The sequence below is a fragment of the Bombus bifarius genome, unplaced genomic scaffold (genome assembly GCF_011952205.1).
Source record: "Bombus bifarius isolate JDL3187 unplaced genomic scaffold, Bbif_JDL3187 scf7180000009145, whole genome shotgun sequence".
In the NCBI taxonomy this organism is placed as follows: Eukaryota; Metazoa; Arthropoda; class Insecta; order Hymenoptera; family Apidae; genus Bombus; species Bombus bifarius.
In genome coordinates, this window is record NW_022884930.1 from 1,969,756 (window position 1) to 1,990,631 (window position 20,876).

The 20,876-nt window shown below is 36.6% G+C and overlaps 2 protein-coding genes and 1 long non-coding RNA gene across 4 annotated transcripts; 1 reads left to right on the forward strand and 2 right to left on the reverse strand.

The window, feature by feature from the left end:
- Window positions 1-71: 71 nt before the first annotated feature.
- Window positions 72-14,544, reverse strand: LOC117214084 (dynein heavy chain 12, axonemal). The gene is made up of 30 exons (XM_033459938.1): window positions 14,431-14,544; window positions 14,182-14,370; window positions 13,727-14,103; window positions 13,337-13,583; window positions 12,760-13,158; window positions 12,451-12,661; window positions 12,027-12,300; window positions 11,556-11,936; window positions 11,388-11,481; window positions 11,163-11,317; window positions 10,765-11,050; window positions 10,534-10,695; window positions 10,263-10,474; window positions 10,067-10,184; window positions 9,747-9,987; window positions 9,443-9,689; window positions 6,206-9,386; window positions 5,519-6,120; window positions 5,125-5,411; window positions 4,784-5,037; window positions 4,395-4,691; window positions 3,842-4,337; window positions 3,009-3,754; window positions 2,581-2,934; window positions 2,033-2,499; window positions 1,773-1,930; window positions 1,403-1,649; window positions 913-1,318; window positions 570-833; window positions 72-493 (listed from the first exon to the last, which is right to left on the reverse strand). Exons 1-30 carry the CDS (start codon window positions 14,542-14,544, stop codon window positions 143-145), a joined length of 11,817 nt encoding a protein of 3,938 aa, XP_033315829.1. The 3' UTR covers window positions 72-142.
- Window positions 14,545-14,754: 210 nt separating this feature from the next.
- Window positions 14,755-20,794, reverse strand: LOC117213991 (muskelin). 2 transcript variants are annotated; one of them, XM_033459763.1, is made up of 12 exons: window positions 20,591-20,794; window positions 20,301-20,370; window positions 19,974-20,116; window positions 19,687-19,891; window positions 19,393-19,585; window positions 19,079-19,314; window positions 18,737-19,017; window positions 18,500-18,671; window positions 18,228-18,428; window positions 17,938-18,129; window positions 17,618-17,860; window positions 14,755-17,527 (listed from the first exon to the last, which is right to left on the reverse strand). In XM_033459763.1, the coding sequence occupies exons 1-12, from the start codon at window positions 20,677-20,679 to the stop codon at window positions 17,285-17,287; spliced, it is 2,268 nt and encodes a 755-aa protein (XP_033315654.1). In that variant the 5' UTR covers window positions 20,680-20,794; the 3' UTR covers window positions 14,755-17,284. The 2 variants fall into 2 exon arrangements, with proteins under 2 accessions (XP_033315654.1, XP_033315653.1); XM_033459762.1 differs by having other exon boundaries at window positions 19,079-19,338.
- LOC117214002 lies at window positions 20,302-20,711 on the forward strand. Its single transcript, XR_004488760.1, has 2 exons — window positions 20,302-20,421; window positions 20,496-20,711. It is a non-coding gene; the product is annotated as an uncharacterized LOC117214002 (long non-coding RNA).
- Window positions 20,795-20,876: the final 82 nt, after the last annotated feature.

Sequence of the window (20,876 nt, forward strand, 5' to 3'; positions counted from 1 at the left end):
AATGTACATGTATGTATGTATGTATGTATAGGATATTCATTAAATGTTATGCATTATACATATTACACGTATGATTCGTAATCTTGTAATTAACTAGCTAAAAAATACAAGTTTAGCGATAAAGATCACTATGAGAGATTGTTTAATTGTCGAGTTGACAAAGGAGAGCCAGTCCTCTTTTAATCCAATGACTAACAGGATAGTTCGTATTTAAGAGGATCGATAACACGTAATTAGTTGAATGTCCGGTCGTCTTAAGAACACCAAAACGCGCGGAAGTTATGTAAACAGGACATTCGTATCGCTCTCCTACATGAATGGAATCCACTACTTTTGGTTTCATCCAAATGATTGGCATAGGCTCCCAAAGAACTTTTGGATAACTTTCAGCGAGTAGCATGCTTTGTATATCCCATCTTGCGCCGGCCAAATACATTCCGTAAACGTAAACGCCATCAATTGGGGATGTATGCAATTCATACGTAGGAAGTACCTAGAACAAATGACGATGGAAATACTTAACATCCTCCTCACCGCGATAAAAGATATGTTTGTAACTATCGTAAAACCTCGAAATCAAAATCAATTCTATCGATGGGTATCTTGTATTTTCTCGCGAAATTTTGCGTTGTTGCCGTAAGGAAAGCATGTACAAACGAGAATCCAGATATCCAAAACGTTTTCGGTTTATCCTGTATTAACCATTTTTGAAAGAAGCTTAACCGGTCAAGAAAATCGTTGATAAAGTTTGGCAATGGTTTCAAAGTTGGATAAGCACATGCTTGTATCCAAGATGGTGGAATTCTTGCGCTTAATATATGACTAGCTAGAATCTATAATTATATTTCATATTTTATTTATCGCCAAATATACAATATTATAGTTGTATAATGCCATTGGATTCCGTAATACCTCTAACGCAGGAGTCATCACTATTAATCCTTTTACCGCCTTTTCTAGCATATCGAGAGATTCCCGAATCTCATGTAAAAGTATATTATACCTTATCAATTCTTGTATCAAAACGGTATTCATGGATTCCATGTACATAATAGGATATTGTTTTTGCGCTTCTTCGATATCAAACAATTCAGGCATTCTGTTATAAATATCATCTTTTATGTTCAATAACATTTCGTCTTGCTTAGTAGTATCGCCTATCGTCACTGTTCCTTGAACTAACATCATGGATTCAAAGAATTCATTCGACAATTCAAGATCCCGCGTAATCCCTGCGTTCATATGCAATCCAAGTACTTCTGGCGGTGGATTTAAAGGAATTCCTTGAATTTGTTTTATATAATCTTCGTATTCGTGCCTACGTGCATGTAAAACGGCACGTTAATCTTTCTCTCTTTTTACTCTACGGCGATAAAAGCCCGAGCAAAAATAATAGAAATACTTCTTTGGTAAAGTGTATTCAGATCCAATATCCGCGAAGGCATAATTCGGGTCCGTAATTACATTCTGATTATAAAAATCTTGTAATATCGTGTTTAGACATCGTCGATCTCTATCATCCGTGACTCGACCACCGTAATTACATTCACCGGTTAGATATATAATAGCTTTAAAAGGAACATCTTCGTAGTCATTTATGTATAGATGAAGTTGTTGGGCTGATATTTGAAGGTCCGATTCGTTGAAACCTGTGCATGTAATTATCTTATACAGTTTTTTCTCATTGCAAGCATTTAGGTATGATGCTATTGAGTTTAGGAACATGAAAGGAAAAGTTAAAGTAAAAAAATAGAAAAAGGCGTTTGACGGACCGTATTTTATGTTCCAACCCTGAGCGCCGTAATTTCGTCTTTCCTGTATTACAGCATGAAAGAAGCATAAGGCATATAGCAACTTCGAGTACGCTCTCTTTTTATTGGGTTCCGTATCAAATAAATCCATGGTTTTGGTAGCTTCTGCTTTGTAGGACCTAGTGGTTGAATCGAGCATTCCTTTATTTATTTGTTTCATTTGTGGACGTTTGAAACATAGATAGTTAATGGATTATGTTTAAATAGTTTGTTAAATTCACCTCATAATATTGTTCTGCAATCCAGTTGGAGGTTCGTTTGTCATTTTGACACCATTTTGTAGGATTGTAATTGGAAAGTGAGTGGCAGGATAGCTAGTAAGCCATAGACGAAAGTTGCTGTGTGTATTCGAAGGATCGAAGTGTTCGCAGATATCTTCCAACATAGGCATCCAAGAGGCAGCTAAGTGACAATTTTGTAGGCACACCCACTCGCCATCGTTTTGTCCTTGTCTTATCAACTTCTGAGCGATCGGCCCTTGACCTTGACCGAGGGAAATCGAACGAAATCTTTCATGGAAGTTCATGTTCTCTGCGAATATCGTAAGCGCTTCCATTGGATCCGAGCCCGGAGATAAAATAAAGATCAATGGTATTAGAGAACTTGATTCTGCGAACGATTTGGAGATGTCAAAGGGTGGCGGTAACACAAACTTCAAACCAATTCCAGCTTCGACGAATCGTTGTATCTAGAACGTTTTAGTGTTTTCGCATTAAGTATAAGAGGATAAATAAAAGGACGAAGGGGGATAATGGTCTGTGTGTTTTACCATGATCATCACTTTGTCTGTTCTGATCATTCTTGTGACGATCAATTTCTGAAAAGGCGTTAAATTCCTTTCCCATGGGTCTGGTATCGGTGAGTTTTCCGGATTCGATAAATCGTAATACTGCTTCCATCTGTTTAAATTGCGGATGAAGTTTGATTGAAAATTGGCGAAGCTAGGTAATATATGAACTCTGCAAATTTCTCCCCAAGATTTAAGTGGAAGCCAGTTAGACGCTGGATTGTCTGGTATCGCAGCCAATGCGACGCCTCCAGATAGAAAGAATGTCATTTCTTCTCTCGTGATCATGTTCTCCGATATTAGAATTGTCGTATATAAGACAAACGAATACAAAATCTGATCGGGGAGATGACACATATCAAAATTTTCAACTCAATTATATCGTAAGAAAATATAGTATGTAAGTTTACCTTGTCTTTTTCAAACAAAGATCTACAGACATTTTGGTACAAGTTGTAAGTAAAAGTTTCTCGCAGAAACGCGAGTCTTCTTTCGAGAATTTTACTTTTGTTCGCAGTATCGATGGAATTGATGTATAAGTTGATAAACCAAGTCAAAGAATATTGATACATAGGATCGATATTGGGTAGATCGGTGATCGTATAATAGAGAGCGGAACTATGTCTTGCGATGGGCTTATAATTTTGTCGGAATTCTTCGATTTGTGCCTCCGTTTTCTTCGCGGCAGCTTGCTTCTTAAATATATCGATAGAGAGAATTTTGGACGAGTCTAAAATTTCTATGGCTTCCTCGTCCTCCAATATGCTAGCTCCTGACGCCGATAAAGTTTTCAAAATATTATCCTCCACTTGTTGCAAAGCTTGTCTATTCGCGGCACTTTGGACGATTAAATATTCTCGCTTCTCCTGCAAATCGGGTCTCTCCTTTGCAACCACAATACCTAACAACTGATCTTCCAAAGCACCGATCGTTAACGCGAAATTGATCACGGTTACTTTGTTGAAAATTTCTGGTAGATAATGCGGATTGCGTAGTTTCGTCGTAATATACAGTCTAAACCTCAAACTGTATTCAATTGACTTTTCACCAAGCGTGATATACCACAAGGCACCCATTTTATATATCGCCTTTGTTAATATCGGATCAAGAGGCGGTGGCAAGTCTTCAAGAACGTTCTCTATTAATACTGGTTTTCCTAAACGCAGGTGCATAAAGTAACAGTAAGAATGAATTGTGACGATATATTTGTCAAATAATACATATACATATGTACATATATTACCATACTCTAGTGCTTGTTCTATGATGTTCATGTAATCCTTATCCGTTATCTTGATGATTTCAAGTTCGTTTTGCTTCTCCATGTTACGAATCCATTTATTCGCTTGACTCTGAGGATCAACGAACAAACTCCACCTCTTCGAATTATCCATGATAATGGCGTTCTCGGTGGAGAACGAGTCTCGAGGTAGCCCAAATATATTCCAAGAATTGATCTTTATCTCGGTGCCGAGTACTTCAACGAAATCGTAACTTTTCGAGCATGGGATATTCAAACTGTTAACATAGACTATCCACTTTTCCAAGTTTTCGATACGGTAGTTAGACGTGAACGGTCCTAGATACGCTATCATGCCACAGGAAATTAAAATATCTCCTGGCAAAGTATCGTAAGAACTTTGTAAATTCGCTGCTGCGATCATCCAACGATTTTTTTCTCCTCCCAAGCCGCTAATTAATTTTTCCGCGCGAATCAACTTATTTCTGCAGTTTGTCACCTATGGAATTGCAATTAGCATTTAGCATAATATACGACCCGTTTATGCCTCTGTTACCTCGTTTTCCAACTCGATCTTCTTGGCGAGAGTTACATTTAAACGTTCGTTAAGAAGTTCTAATCTTTCGGTCAATTCGGCCAGCATTTCGCGTCTCTCGTTCAAAAATTTAACAGTATTTTCGTAATCTCGTTGCGCGCCTTCCAACTTCGCTCTTTTCGGTCCAACTACTTTGATCACTTCGTCGTATAAAACCATCGCTCTCACCCATTTGCAGAGACCTTCGGCAGCCGATGATGCCCTAGCTACAATCTTCGGTTCGAAGTTCTTATCGGTCATGTACGTCGTTTTGATTTCCTGTATTTGCCAAGGTTCTTTTTATGAGTCAAGCTTATCATATTTACGCAAACAAGCTGCTATGGAGAATAAACAGTAACTGACAATATGACCTGCATTATATGCGGTGGAATGTTATCTTTATCATACTGCCGTAAAGTCTCCAAAAATTTCATGTCACCTAATAAACGTTTGCTTGGAGTCCAGTAATCGAGTACCTTTTTACCGCTAACTGGATCTTCAACTCTGAGAGGGGGTATGCTTAACATCACGCATACCGCAGCCATTACGAGTTTCACCCCGGCTGGAGGACTTCTCATTGTCCTTACAACTGTTATGTCTGCTGGCTTTAGAGTATTTAGAGCGGCTACGAACATGTAAAATGTAAAGTGACTAAAATCTATGAAAAGCGTAACCGCGCGCAAGATGCTTACGAGTATATATATCTATGTACCTATTGCATCTTCTAGAGCTGGCAAAGCCTGCGCTAAATCCGCCTCGCATTCTGTCTTCAAATTTCTCGCTATTTCGGCCTGTACATTCGCTACATCTTCGTCTCTCTTTACCATGATTCTTGCCTTTTCTACGCTGATATTCTCGGTTTCAATTCTCTTCATAGTATCGGCCGTCTCCTTGGCAGACGCTTCAAGTTGAGGCCGTAATTCCGAAAGCGTTACTCTCATTCGACCAATTTGTTCGGCCGCGTATTCTAATTTATCCAATCCGCTGATATATCTATCTCTGCGATACGCAAGAAGAAAGTATAAGATATAAGAGAAAGAAAGAGTGGGTAATCTTAAATTTGCATTCTTTTTCAGTTTCGTTGAATATTTATTCCGAACGCGTACCTCGCGAGAATAAGTGCTTCTTGTTTCTCTTTCATCAGTTCTGCATAAGTTCGTATGAGATCGAGAAATCCAGCTGTTGTGATGTAAGTTTGCCTACCCGTGGCATTGTAAAATCGTGTGCTAATATCTTTGGCGCAAACGTGAAAAAATTTACACGCGATCACTGCGTTGAACTTCACTTGTTCATCGATATCGATCGCAGTGGTGCTGCGTAGAGCTACCTGTTCGAGAGCATCCTCTGGCCATACATCGAACCAATCTATCGTGCAACAATTCACGAGACTCGGATAAAGTCGAAGTCTAATTCTGAAGGTGTCCCCGATGGGACTGAAGCATAGCATTATGTGTAACTTCTCTTTGCAACGATTCACGAAGAAGGCAAGGATCGAGAGTACCGATATGTCTAAATTTCGATCACCACCCTGAGCTGGTAACCGTGCCATTTCAATAATTTCCTGTCTTTCCTCGATAGTAAATAGATTTGGCACCTCGCCTGAATTTAACAAACTGTCGATGTCGTTCAGGAAAATTTCACTTTTAATTTGTCCTTCGGTGAGTAAGAACACGAAATCTTTGCCTGCGCCGCCGGAATTCATGAGCACCTAAACCATGCAAATATAACACATGCGTTTATCAAGTTATTATCAGGATTCCATTTAATTATCTCATTTCGATTAAAGAACGAACCTTCTTTATATCGTCCCGCCATTCTTGTATGCCATATGCGCTACCGATCTCTGGCTGGAAAATACCGAGACCGGTCATATTGGAGGCTAATCTTGTCAACGATTGTCTACCGGATCCACCTACGCCAACCATTAGTAAACTGCCACAAGGAATTACCAATATGCGGCAGACTTTCGCGAGATGTTCCAAAGCGTAACGAAACAAAACGATATCCATCTTGTGCCTGTGTGTAAGATTGTATTCCTCGAGACAAGAAATTGCTACTTCCGAATATTCCTCCATCGATTTTACTTCCTCGTAACGACGATCGCTCGGAATCGTATCTATATCCATGAAGGTACCAAATACGAGACTCCGTAGACTTTGCTCCGTTAACTGGTCGTTAAATTTTGGTAAATAATCAAACACCATGTCGAACGACTCTCTCAGATTGCTTCCAACTACTTCTTTGATCTTTAAAAACAACCATTGTCGGTCGTTTGTGTCGATTAGACGATCGCCAAAGACCCTTAGAGTTTCATGAACCCACAATTTTGTGAAATCCGATTTCGAATTCACGGACTCTTCGTTGATCATCGTGCAACCAGTTATCACCCGAGAAAAGTCACGTAAGTTGAAGAGATAATGAGACTTCGCTGGTGTCGGTCTGAGTTCTTTCTGAGCGTCCTGGAAAATGTTCATAGTCGCGTTTACAATCTCCATGATGGTCGGCATAACTGCCGTGGTGAAACCATTCCGTTGCAATCCGATAAACGCGATATTTGTAAAAATTCTGATGATAGTATCCTCGGTAAAGTTGTCGATGCTAAACAGGTTGAAATGCCTCAGGAATCTTTGGTATAATTCTTGTCTACTACCGCCTGGCGGGGCCATCGCGCAGATGAACATCGTATCGTATATATAAATTATTTCCGGTTGCTTTAGGTCAAACCAAATTTTATGATCGAAAAATTGCCGGAGCAGCTCGATCGGCGGTTGGGCACCGAACGTTTCTTTCGCAGGCATGTTGACATCATCGATAAATACGATGCAGTGTGTGCCCGACAAAGGACCAAATTGATTCCTGCGTCTCTTGTATAATTTTAACACGATCAGCTCCTGCGTCTGTGCAGCCGTAATATGCGGAGTGAATGTAACGAAATTTGGTAGATATTCTTGTTCGCTTAACTTGTTCATGATCAAATCTTTGATGTAGAAACTTTTTCCGGTCCCTGTCTCTCCATACAATAAAAAACGTTTACGGTGATTAACGTGCTTTAAAAACAGATTTTGATATTTTACTGTGTCGATGGTAGGAATCATTAATTGGACGATGCTTCCGGTATCCGAATACTCTTCTTGCCTTGCCAGATCTGAGAAACGTCTCCACGCTCCTCGTCCTCGATACGTGTAAAAGCAATCGTGAATCAATTCATCTGTTGGGATAGAGATCAGGGATTCGATGAGAAATTCGGGAAGCGGGTGTTCCTTCTGTTCGTTCTTCCAGAAAGTCAAATAAAACGCGTTGAATTTGACGCGGGATGCGTAATCTAACGTACCGGCGGCTCCCCAAACTATCGAAGTTAGTATAGATGCCTGTAGCCAAGGTACAATGAATTGATCGTACGTTTTTGGATTCTGTTCTACCGCGTCTTCCATCAACATTTCGAAAAGAGTCATCGTCGATACAACCTCGTGAATTTGACCAGCACTGATGGTTTTGCGGCAGGATTTTCGAATAAATTCCAAACATGGGTCCACCAACCAATTGAACAGTTCCTGAATATTTTTCTCTTGACCTTCCTTCCACGCGGGATTCAGTTTATTTATCCAAGATTGAACGAATGGCTGCCAGCCAAGAACGCGCGGCTCTACGTATATCATTCCACAACGGGACACTGTGGCGGGCGATGCGTGTGCAAGATCCATCACTTCGAAGATCATGGACATCACGTTGGACATTTGTATTATTTCACCGGACGTTAGGCAAAGTTTTTTATTGTCGTCGAGAACGGTATTCAGGTTCTCGATCCACAGTGCATCGACCGGTCCGTCGAAAATAATCCATTTTCTATCCGGCGAGTCTTCGGCGGCATACGTTCGAAATATAACAGCGCATACACCGTCCGTCCATTCGGAAGAAACCGGATCGAAACATCCGTACAGCTGTCCTAACGTTATAGACTTTGGATTAATCGTATAATATTTCGTCGTCGCTCCGTTCTCGTCGCCCCGTTCGTGCATTAAAGTTAGAGCATCGGCCAAGGTATGGAGAACCGAGGTCTTCCCACCGAATGGTTCTCCAACGAGCATAAATCCGTGACGAACGATCATCATTTCGAACGTTTGTATGATTTTTAGGAGAAAACCATCCACTGGTTGCAAGTTATATTTGTCAGCAACCTCGTAAACAGCTCTTAAAAGTACTTCGTAACTTGGAGATGGAAGTTCCAATCCAGGAAACAGATCGGATACGATACCTTGGAAAAGTGGAACATCGTGAGCCAAGAACTTTGGTAAATTCACATCGATCACGGATCTAAGCAGAAGCATGGACTCATCCTCGTCTGGAAATTGTAGTTTAATGTTTTGTGCGGCTGTTAAGACTGTTTTCACAGCTCGCATGCCATAATCGTAGTGAGATTGCGTGGACAGTTGCTCGGAGCATAACTTGTACGTCGTCACGATTTTTGTAGAGAGTTCTCGAGCGCTACTAAATCCAGAGGAGTAAAGAAATATTTCAGCGATCATAGCGTAATCCGGTACCATCATTGCTACAGTTCTGAATAGAACTTTCAGATTGTCTGGCAACTCTGTACGACCTGCGTAGCCAGGGTTCATTGTGATGCAAACGTAAACGGCAGGATTTAACCTCAATTCGGTGCCCTCGAAGACAAACGTTTCCAATTTAGCTCGTACTGCCTGGGTGATGGAAAGCATTTGCTGTGCAACTACAGATAATACTTCTAGTTCGATCCTGTTAAACTCATCGAAACAAGACCATGCTCCGCACGAAGCAAGACCTTTGAAGAACTTTCCCATGTTTTTATAGTCGAGACCTTCGGAGCAATTGAAAACTACGCATTGTATCGCTATAGCTCTGCTTAAATCTTTCGTCGTTTCTGTTTTACCGGTACCAGCTGGACCTTCCGGTGCACCGTTCAAGTGTAACGAGTATGCACCGATTAAAGTGCGGTAACACCTATGGAGTAGAGTCCCGTTAAATTTGTTCCGACAATTCAACACCTTCTTTCTTACCTATCTGTCAGAGGAGTGATAACGAGGCGAGGACAATTTCCAATGTATTCGTATGCGTAAGCCACAGCTGTATATATAATTCTAACAAACACATCATCTTCCCAATAGTAGCGCAATTGCGCTAACCAATCAAAATCCGTTTCGTTTATGATTTTCTTGTCGATCAATGATTTTACCACATCCATAGCATGCACGTCCAGAGTAATAAGAGCATTCAACGTAGTTCTATTTTGCTTCGATAATTGTCCTAAGGATGGTACGTTTTATTTAATAACAGCAAATGCTTTAAGCGAACCATGTGTACCTCTGACTAACTCAACCATCTCTAAGATTTGAGATCTAAGTTTAGTATGCAGTGTTTCCATTGTCGAAGGAATATGGGTCATGAGACTATTTTGAACTTCCATACTCCAGTAAATTTGAGAAACGCATAGGACGACCATACCAGGCCATATACATACCCATATGACCCGTTTATTAACTTCATAATCAAGGTAGCTCATAAGGATTTCATGCCTTACAGATATTGACATTTGTTCTTCGACCTATAACCTCGAGACAGGTTGCATACCGTTGTATATTCGATTCGAATTTTGTTCCTGTAAATATGTTGTGATCGCATACTTGAATAAGCCATCGTTCTACGCAGCCTCTTGCGGCAATGGTTGAAATTTTTTCTTGCATTCTAACTTCTTCATAATCTTCGCTAAACATCGAACATATTTCCATATCTTCGTCAAATCTATCGTATTATACTTTATTAGAAAATCGAAATTGTTATCGCGTTCCTAACCATTAACATCCAACGAGGATAGTTTACCGCAGCTTATTTATCCCTTCGAATAATTTTCGAAGATGGGGTTGGACTCGAAAGGGTTCTTTTGTTTCAGACAGTATTTCTAACATATCGTCGTTACTCAAAAAGAAAAATCTTGGGAAGAAAAGTCTCTTCTTCTCTAAGTAGTTTAGTACTCCATCATTTACCTTTTCCATTAATTCATTAGCCTCCTGCATGATTTCTAGAAGACCCACCTGTGTAAATAGTCCCGTTACTTTAACGTTATGATTACTACAACGATTCAACAACTTACGGAACCGGCAGTTTCTCGTACACGAGGGTCCTTTGCAACGCCACTCATTGCGCTACGAAATATTCTATCGACTTGAGAGAACAGTACTTCTTCATCGGGCAACTGTGCTACAATATCTTTACTTGAGAAGATGGGTAACAAATACATCCATTGTACTTGAACCTAATGTAGAAATGTAAAAATTATATCTACAAACGTAAAGGGAATATGCCGTGAAGCTTCTGAAAGTACTTTGGTCCATTCTTCGATCGTTGACTGTATTCGAAGTAGAAGAAAGTAAAAATTTTTAACTTCTTCCTCGATAAGTTTGACAAACGCGGAACCTCGCATTGTTTGAGTTTTTATAATATGTTCCTCCAATAGAGCATAAATATCATCTAATTGCGTCAAGATGTTTACTCCTGAGTCTTTATAAAGCGAAATGGTAAATAGTACATCGTCCCATTCGCCGATCATTTTTGCTAATAATTCCTCAAGCATAAGTTGTTTCGTTGCGCTTATACTTATCGTTTCGTACCTTGATCGAATATAGACTTAAATCAACTGTCTGTTGTATAAAACAGAGTGGAAAATATCTAATTTATAATACGTTAGAGAAAAAAGCATGAAAGTAATAAAAATTCTGTTACTTTTCCAAGTCTTCCATTAAATTCATATTTATAATTTTTCGAAATATTGTTCCGGCATCAGGAGTAAGATCGAAACCGGCTATAGCCGACATTTCGTCCCAATGGATTTGCCGGATCGCGGGATTTCGAAAAACAGCTAGCAACGGTATATATTGCTGCGTTAAGAATAATGGCAGTAAGAAAATATTCTTGACGAACAGCTGGCTATTGTGTCTTAAAAATCACCTTGAACCACTTGATATCTTCGATAAGCTGATGACAAAGCTTTAAGGGCGCCGGCTGTTGAAAAGGGTCCGGTTCGTCTGGCGATCCCTTGAAACTAACGAAAATATCGCGATCCCTTAACACTCGATATCTTTATTAACTAAATACGTTCGATATCGTATCCATTACCTATGCGGGTAATTCATAGCGATTTCTAACTTTATTCTTGTTTTGTACTGTTTACTGATTTTGTTAAAATTAGTAAAATAATCAGTTGCCTTATTTTCGATATCGTTTGAATCCAAGTACTCAAACGGACCATCTAACCAAACATCTCGATGTCTTTGCCACTGATAGCCACGATAAATTAATTCATAATATGGCATTATATTGTCTTTCAATTCATTGATTCGTGGATATTGCGAGAGAGGATATTTGAAAAGTTTCTCCTCGTCGTTGATGCATGTTATTCTCTCATCCATACGATCTAAATCACGCGCAAACTTTCGCATATATTCTATATAATCTCGTATTCGATTTGCGTCATCCATATCGTTCATAATTTGCAATCTAAAATCAGCAAAATAATGATACAATATTATAATATATATTACAAGAGATTCAAAATTGTCAAGCAATTCTCCTATCATAGGGGTTTACCTAGGAAACATGTTTTCTACATCCGCGTTTAAATCTTCGATTCTTTTCTGAAGTTTCTCCTCTAATTCAAATTTAATTTGCTCATACGCTGCGCTATTCTGTTCGAATACCGGTCTTATCCGCTTTAACCAATGAATAGTGGTGTTATTTAATTCGATATGATCTTTGGTTAATGCTGTCATCCCGATTAACGACGCCATCATGCGCAACGATAAAGTAATTTTTTCTTCTAACGATCTCATTAACGTTGATGCAGCAATTAACATATATTCACCTGAAAGGAAATTATATCACTTGATTCCTTTCTGTCTGGTACATTTACAAATTTTCTTCTATTTGGTTGGCAACTTAGTTGCCAACCAATCCAATAAATTTCTTACTTAAAAAATCTTCTTATTTAAAAACGTTTATTTAAGAAATTTACCTAATTCGAGTAATTCTTTAGTAGTATGAGGAATGTTCAAAGCACGTTCTCTGATCATTTCGAACGTATCGCAAATTTCAAGATTGTAATTTCGATGGGTTTCGACCAACTTCTCGATAATTAGCCTACGTACTTCTTCCGTATAATAAAGAAGTCCTGCTTTTGCTGCGACTTGATGAATTATTCCGATCGAAAAATATTCGTGATCCGGCTGGAATAAAACTAGATTTCGTGAACTCCCATTACTTTCTTCCAAATTAAGTAAATGTTGTGTCATATGTGTATCTATGTATGTGCATAATAGTGTACCATGCCATTTATTTCTCGAATGAATTGGTTAAAATCTTCAACTTTGGATACACATTCTTGAAACGTGCGTCCCGTCCTAACATAAGCAACGATATTTTTGTGCGTTTCTGGATCGAAAACAACTTGAAATTTATTAGACAATTCTTCAATGTAACTATTGAAAGGTTGAAAAGTATCTTGCAAAGTCTCTGCGAGACGTCGATGCGTTTCTTCTAGATATAGTTCTGGTAATACAGCTTTAATGTTCTCGCACTGAATCTTTACACCGACCCAAGAATCCAGTGGCGGTAATTGTTGACCGACATGACTAATTTGATCAACTATGCTATGAAATGCGTGACATATCTCACGCATCGTCGGACTAAGAAATAGCTTGTTGTTCTCGCATTTTAATTGTAACTGCAGGGCAAAAATATCAATGAATATTTCTTCGACTCATTGCCAATTGCATATTTGAATAATGATCTTCAATCATACTTTACGAAGTTAGCAGCAGTAGTTGTCTTTGAACGATTTATCGATCGATATCAATCGATCGAACGATAAAAATTCGAAATATTCAAATAAATTGTTGTACCTTGAATAAAGGCACCGATTGTTTGTCTTTTAAAACTTGAAGCAAGTATTCAATAGTGTTTATCATGCGCGTAACCACTTGAAGCGCGAGCAAATTATTAGCGCAATTGAGAAAGTCTGGCAAAGAGGGTTGAGGCACGTCGTAAATGTAGCGGGGTTGAGAAATTAATCGCACGATGTCGCTGTAATAGGTACTACTGATCATCAGCGCGCCTTTTTTCGTATCGTTTTCCACCAAATCCAAGAACCTACGATTATCCGTTACGAAAGGCTATTAACGTTCATTGGTTAAGTTTTATTCGATATACGCTAACGTGTGTGGGATAAGAACGGAACGCTGTTCAGTTCGGGTATTAATTTTTAAAAACTATACAATCATTACATATATCACCTGTTGAAATCAAGATAATCAAAATCCAATCGATATCGGCCAAAATTACAAATCCACTCTGGCATCAAGATATGAGCTTTTGCAACAATGTTCCTCATCAATTTATGAGGTAAATAATACTTTTTTCTAATTGCGCATCGATGTTTTAAATACTTTGAATAAAATTCTGTCCGTCCAGCGAGTTTGTACGGAGGAATTTGTTCTAAATCTACATTACACACATCTTGACATTCGATCGCTACTACTCTTTTCACAGCTAAATCGTGCATCGCTTCGTAATAACGTATCTTCGTTTCGAGCATTTGTTCCTCGAAAATATTCGCGTACTTGTATCGTAACCCAGCCGATATTAAACTTCGTATGGTCTCTTCCTGTTCCTAAACGTTGAATCATGCAACGATACGTTACGTTTATTATACGTTAGAAACGACATAATGCATTTTGAAGTTACGTACAGGTAACAGGGTATTTGCGGGCAAGTTATTTGCGAACTCTTTCATCTTCGCGAAGTAGAAACTCTGGGGCCGTTCCAGTTGGCATTCGTTAATAACCTGACAATTACTTTCCTTCCTTTCATGACGAATCTTTGACTTCGTTGCCATTAATTCCAATACCTTTCGCGCATCTCCGCTCTCGTCATTGATCTTTCGAACGATAATCAACTTTTCATTTTCGCTCGTTTTTAGAAAAATAGATCGATATACCTTTCGAAGTTTAATTGCATTTTTAGACAACTGCTCCATATCGCAGCGAAATTTGGTGTCAGATGTTGCAGTTACTTCGCATATTATTCTTTCCTCTTCTTCTGCGTCTGGCATCTTTAACTTTTTCTCTGGGTCGTTTGTTTCTATTTTTTTTTTATTTTTGAATAAATTTCCCTTTTGTGCTCGCATCCGCGCGAGAATGGGTTATGAAACCGTAGAATTGAAAATCGACGTTGAATATCGCCACTTGTTTTTGAACTTGCCGGAAGTTATTTATCGCAAATTATAAGTGCTCGTGTAGCGATTCAAATTATTACGCTTAAGTAATTCTTGCAAAAAGTTCACCTTTTTTATTTCATATGTACACATATGTGACACGAGTTCGTTTTTATCTTACAATTAGTACTGTTTAAAAAACAATAACGATTTCAAATAAATGCACGTAATCATTGGCAATGAAATGATTATATTTAAATGTAGGAAAAAGAAAAATAGAACAGATGATCGAAGATAAGAAACAAGTAAAAGGTGCTTTTTGAAAATGAAATTTGAAGATCAAACTATCCACGTGTTATATATTATATTATATACTTTGTTCGAATAGTAGAATAAAAATACATGTTGAAAATAATATGTTCTCATTAGTAAAGATATGCTAAAAAAGAAGGCAAAATTTTTGGATATCTCTCTGTTTAGTAGGTATTCCGCCCATAAATTTACAAAAGACATTTGAATGAGGGCTTCCCACTAATCTTTGTCTATACCACGTGTTGACGGTTTGATCCTCTAAAATTCTCAAATAACTGTTTTTCTTTCGAGTAAAGGAAACGTCGAATTATCACTAGAAACGGATAGGGTATACGAACAAGATGAAACCAGAAAAATTACATGACAATATGATTATGATTCTTAATCATTATAAATTATACTTTTATCGTTTCATCTGTAAATATCGAGTGGCGATTATTTTTTTTTCCCCCCATAATCGTATATTAGTTGACTAGAACTTCAAATATCACGTCTTTAGAATTCTACTCAACGTTCTTGTCGAATTTTATAATAAAACGATCAGATAAAATCCTGAGACAAATCTGATATTTACTATCTTGATATATATGCATAACATCGTGGAAGTAATGTTTTTCATTTGTTGAACGTATATACGCAACGTACCTTCGAATACCAACGTAACTTTCACGATCGCGTATAAAATAGATTTCGACGATAGCTGATAAACATCGAAGATACTTGTACTGCGCATACATACCAGAGTCACGCTTAACTAAACCAATAATTATAACAGATTACCGGGCAAAAATTATTTTGTCCTGTTTTCGTTGAAAATCGCAGAGAAAGATTGATAGCAATGAAATATTTTTAAAAAAATTTCGCATCTTTTCTCCTTGTTATGTTATTCTAATGTTCGTCGTATAGATCCACTACTTCTTATCCTATAACCGAATTGTACAATCGTATCATTCTCTAGCGCACAAAGTTATATACAAAGATACGCTTAAGAGAAATACCTTCTCGTACATGTATCTCGAATAATTAATAACGTTCGCTATAATCACATTTTCGCTGTTCGTATCTTATAATGCTACAAATAATTGCTCAGACAAATACACCGATAAAGCAATGCTATGTACAAGATGTTCCGCGCATGTCATTGAATAACATTTATAATACAAAAAGATTAACAATAATGGTGGCTTTAGCTATTACTTCCTATGGTCATAGAATATATACAAGATCGCGAAAACAAAGGTAATGCTTTTTATACCAATTCTATCACAAGCAAATATGCTGACGCGTCTTCTTCGTGATAACTGATTATTTAAATAGCGATGTAGCAATAATACAAACATAGAGTATAATAAAACATATTGCAGATATACATAGTATGCATAGAAAGCTCCATGCTTTATAACAGTTTACTATTATGTACTAAGCTTTATAACATTTATCGCGAAGTATGTATAGTAAATTCTTATTATGAATATAAATGGTAATGCTAGTTTGACCTATTTCGCATGATGTACAGATGATGCTTCGATAACAATACATTGTATAAAATATTTTAAATGGCGAACAAAGCGAAGCCATAAAAATAGAAGAATATATATTTTTTAATGCGTCGCCTATTTGTTGCACTTATGTTGCAATTTCTCATTAACGTTACAACGTTTAACGAGTTTTCGTTCGAGTTTGTAAAGCATCCCTTCAGTATATACACATTGGATAAAAAAGAAATTTAAAAAATAGTCAATTTTTAATTGCTTTAAGAATGATAGTTGTTTGTAGACACATGGTTAATATATATCGACAAGATAATTCCGATTTGTTAATAGTGAGAACCGATTTGAACAATGTGTAACAGTACTTGGGTGAATAATTATGATACTTATTAATCGCATTCTATGAAATAAACTTAACAAATAAATCTAACAAATTTACATGTAACAAAAACAACTAGAACAATCCAATGTAAACGAAAACTCAATAAGAAAAAAATGTAAAGGATAAATTTTTGTTTTAATTTAACTCCTCGCTTAAGTGCATCGCGGTGAAATATATATCGACATATGCTTTTTTCTTTTTTCCTTTCCAAAAAAGTTATCCTTTATGTAAAAGAAATAAAGTTGTGTATTTATATGTTAGGGGAAGGCTGCATGCTTTGTGAGAATTCTTTTCCTTTTAAAATGATACAAAGAATTACGCTATAAAAATAACGTTCCTCTTTTAAAGATAAAATTCGTTTGATATCATAGTAAATGTCTTTACACGAAAATGAAAGGAATCTCTCTGCTTTACATTTCGAAATATCCTTAATTAAATTTTAATTATTGTTGGATCACAATGGTAAAAGATCGATCAAATTAGCACGGGGTTGTGTCGATGACTCAGGAAAAAATTCTGTCAGTTTATCGTATAATTCAGTTCTCAAACTATGAATATCGCGCGTAGTCGAATAACATAACGACGATGTATCCATGTTAATTAAATTTCCTAATACGGCGTCTGAACTATTTGAATTTGTGGCTTCTCCTAACAAGGAGTTTTGTTCTCTGAATAGAAGGGATGTTAACAATTGAAACTGTAACGAAGAAATGCATACATTTGAAAAGGCAACATTGGCAAGGAGTATTCAGTATTCATTCGTTACTGATTAAAAAAATGCTACTACCTCTTTCGTTTGTTCCACATCGTTATGATCAATTATTTCCGATACTTTGGTCTGTAAATATTCGAGTGCTTCGACGCTATTGTTCAAAGCTAGCTCTTTGAATTTGTGCTTTCTAATAAGTAGTTTGCATCTCTTTAGGATTTGTTCATGAGACGGTCTGCATAATTTTAATTGCCAAAAATCATCGAGACGTAAATTTGGAAGACAGGACCTACCAGGGTTCCCTCCAAATAAAAAGTGAACCTAATAATATATTACGTAACGTTATTGTTGTATACTGCACAAACATAATAATTTCTTATAAATAATATACAACAAACCTTCTTTACGTGATCATAAACCAATTGATGTGCATATCGTGGACATGGTTCATAATCTTGCATTTTACTCCAATATTTCTCTCCAACATTGTCATTTCGATAAATGCAAGACCATTTATTGTTCTTAATACTGTACACCCAAAAAGAATTTTGAACACTATCAAATCTTTTACCTTTGTCTTTACTTAAACCCTGAATAAATAGGAATAGAAAAGAATTCAAATACTACTGTTAATGAGTATTGTTTGTATTATGGATATGATTAACAAAAATAATTATATGATACAAACCGATAAAACATATATTTCTCCCAATTCAGGGTCAATAGTGGCTCTTTGCGTAAATCCAGCCGCCGGAACATGATTTGAATCTTTAGCACCGAAATCGTTAAATATGTGTTCAATGTGATTTGTATCAACTTCGTACGTAAAAAAATCGCTAAGATCCTCTTTACCTCTCTGACCTGCGAAAATATATAATCTCCGCAATCCCTGTAAGAGGATGAAATTTTTCAATTATATTACATCCATAATATACATCGTACGATATTATGCATACATACAGGATGAAACAACATAGAATGACCAGCTCTAGATCTAATAGTTGGTGCATTAGGACATGGTTTTGCAATGTCACAGGCAAGTTTGTTCCAGGTACCAGTTGGTACATGATAAGAATACAATCCAGAAAAAGTGGGTTCAGTCGAACTTGACATCATAACGTGATCTTCGGAACTGTAGATTATAAATGAACATATTAGAGCACCAACTGATACAGTTGCAGCTATTGTTTTACTTGCCATGTTGGGGATACAAGAACACGACCGCCAAATATGTAAATTGTCCGTTTTTCAACATCCATAGACATTTGATGATCGAAAATTAATTGAGGTCCTCCTACAGCGAACGTATCTTCTGATATTTGTGTCCATTTGTTCGATTCAATATCATATACAAAAAAATCACTCTTCAAATTTTCTGGCGTTCTATATTCTGCATCCAAGTATTTACCAAGAGTAAACAGTTGCCTGCGATCTGGGTCAAGGCACATTTTATGGCAAGATCTTGCGCTTGGACCACCCTATAATTTAACATTTAAATTCTCTATCGAGAATAATATATATTTTCTTTTGACAACTTACCACAGCTTCTGTATCTTTACATATAATGGTCCATCTGTTAGAAGCTATATTATACACCCACAAATCTGAAAGGTCTTGATTGCCATCCCACCCCCCAAAAAGATATAGAAGTTCTGCAATTGGATCAAGGACCATTTGGTGGCCTCCTCTCATTCCTGGTTTACCATCATTGAATGATAACTTAGTCCAAACTGCTCTATAAGTCTGAGCATTGATATAGTCATTTAAAAGACCCACTGTATTATAAATCATATTACTTTCTAAGATTGTGTCAGAATAATATAAAACAATAAATAAAGGAGAAAAATACTCACTCATTACAGCATTACTTATGAAGCATTCAGCTTGTAAGTGGTCACCTTTTATAACCAATAAATCATATAATCTGGTCAATGTAGGGTCTTCAAGTGGAACACCAGTAACTCTTTGCAATGTTTCTACAATTTCAGACTGCTCTAGCTTTCTAAAGTGTTTCATACACAGTCTTATAACTTCTTTTTGGCGATACTGTAATATATTCGTACAGAACAAGTATGTAGAATACTTAAAATATAAACATATTGTCATAAGAGACATTGTCATTTAGTTAAATATTGTTATATATTTACCGCATTAAACCATTCGATACTAGGTTTTACGATGTTAACATCATCAGTACCAGTTAGTTGTACATGCCAAATAGAGAAATTAAAACTAGGACCCCACGATTGCAATGGAACAATCTTTATATACCTAACTGGAAAATAATTTTCTTCATTTCCTAACATATGCTTCAAATCAAAAGTTTCTGATATTGAATCATTTCTTAAACCACTGAAAGAGATAGTAAACAATAGATTAACAATATATAAATACACCTAAAATTATTCCTTTCTATTGCAAGTTCAATACTTACTTTTCTAGAAGTTCCATCATGTTTTGTGGCTCTAAACTGCCATATATCTTGAACTTTTTTATGTTACATACATGTGTTTTCTCGTATTTACCAAATGTAATTGTTTTCACAATCGAGGGAAATCGCAATTTCAATATAAGAAACTGAAAAATCCAAATTATCTATTGTACACATTTATTATGAAATATTAGTTTCAGCGACATAAAATAACGAATATTTTTTTGACGTAATTAAAGAAAGACTCGTAATTTGAATATCTCTATAAATTTCGCAACAATGTTTTCAATCTTTTGATTATAAATCGTGTTATTTTTAAGCAATGTTTACCTGTGGATAAGTGTCAATATCGGAAGACCAGCGCGATGTCTGATCTGATGGTTTATCTACAAGGATATTTCTAAAAAAAGAAAAAGAAAATATTATTTTAATACTTGGCGAAAAATCCGGCGTAATTAATGCAAATATTCATTTCATAATTTCACATATAGTGGTTCTTATCGTTCAACATAACCGTCGTTTTAGGTTAGAGAATCATTACCATGTAATAACTGATTTTTGTTTTGTAATTACAAAATGTATTCAAAGGAAAATCGTTTAAATACTAGTAAAGTGCTTACTCTGGCACATAGCATGAGGAAAAACTGGAGCATTTATAAATTTTGAACTCCAAAACTTTTTGAAAATTGCTACTCTCCTTGGACGCCATGTTACACAAATGACATAAGCTTTAACACTAAATACATATGTGTACCATTTTTATAGATACATATCTAAGGACGAGTGCTGTATGAAAACATGACCCGGTGAACGATTTAATGTCCTTAATGTACAATTTAATTTTGCAGTTAATTGTAATTAAATTTCATTTAAATAAATTTCAGTTGAAATTTTTAATATTTTAAG

Coding starts and splice junctions, on each gene's coding strand:
- LOC117214084 (XM_033459938.1), bottom strand. CDS start 14,544: ATGCCAGACGCAGAAGAAGAGGAAAGAATAATATGCGAAGTAACTGCA. Junction 13,584..13,726: donor GATTATCTTGATTTCAACAG/GTGATATATGTA, acceptor GGATAATCGTAG/GTTCTTGGATTTGGTGGAAA. Junction 11,482..11,555: donor GCTATGAATTACCCGCATAG/GTAATGGATACG, acceptor TATTTTCGTTAG/TTTCAAGGGATCGCCAGACG.
- LOC117213991 (XM_033459762.1), bottom strand. CDS start 20,679: ATGGCGTCCAAGGAGAGTAGCAATTTTCAAAAAGTTTTGGAGTTCAAA. Junction 19,892..19,973: donor ATGATGGAACTTCTAGAAAA/GTAAGTATTGAA, acceptor TATCTCTTTCAG/TGGTTTAAGAAATGATTCAA. Junction 18,672..18,736: donor GTTCTTGTATCCCCAACATG/GCAAGTAAAACA, acceptor TATAATCTACAG/TTCCGAAGATCACGTTATGA.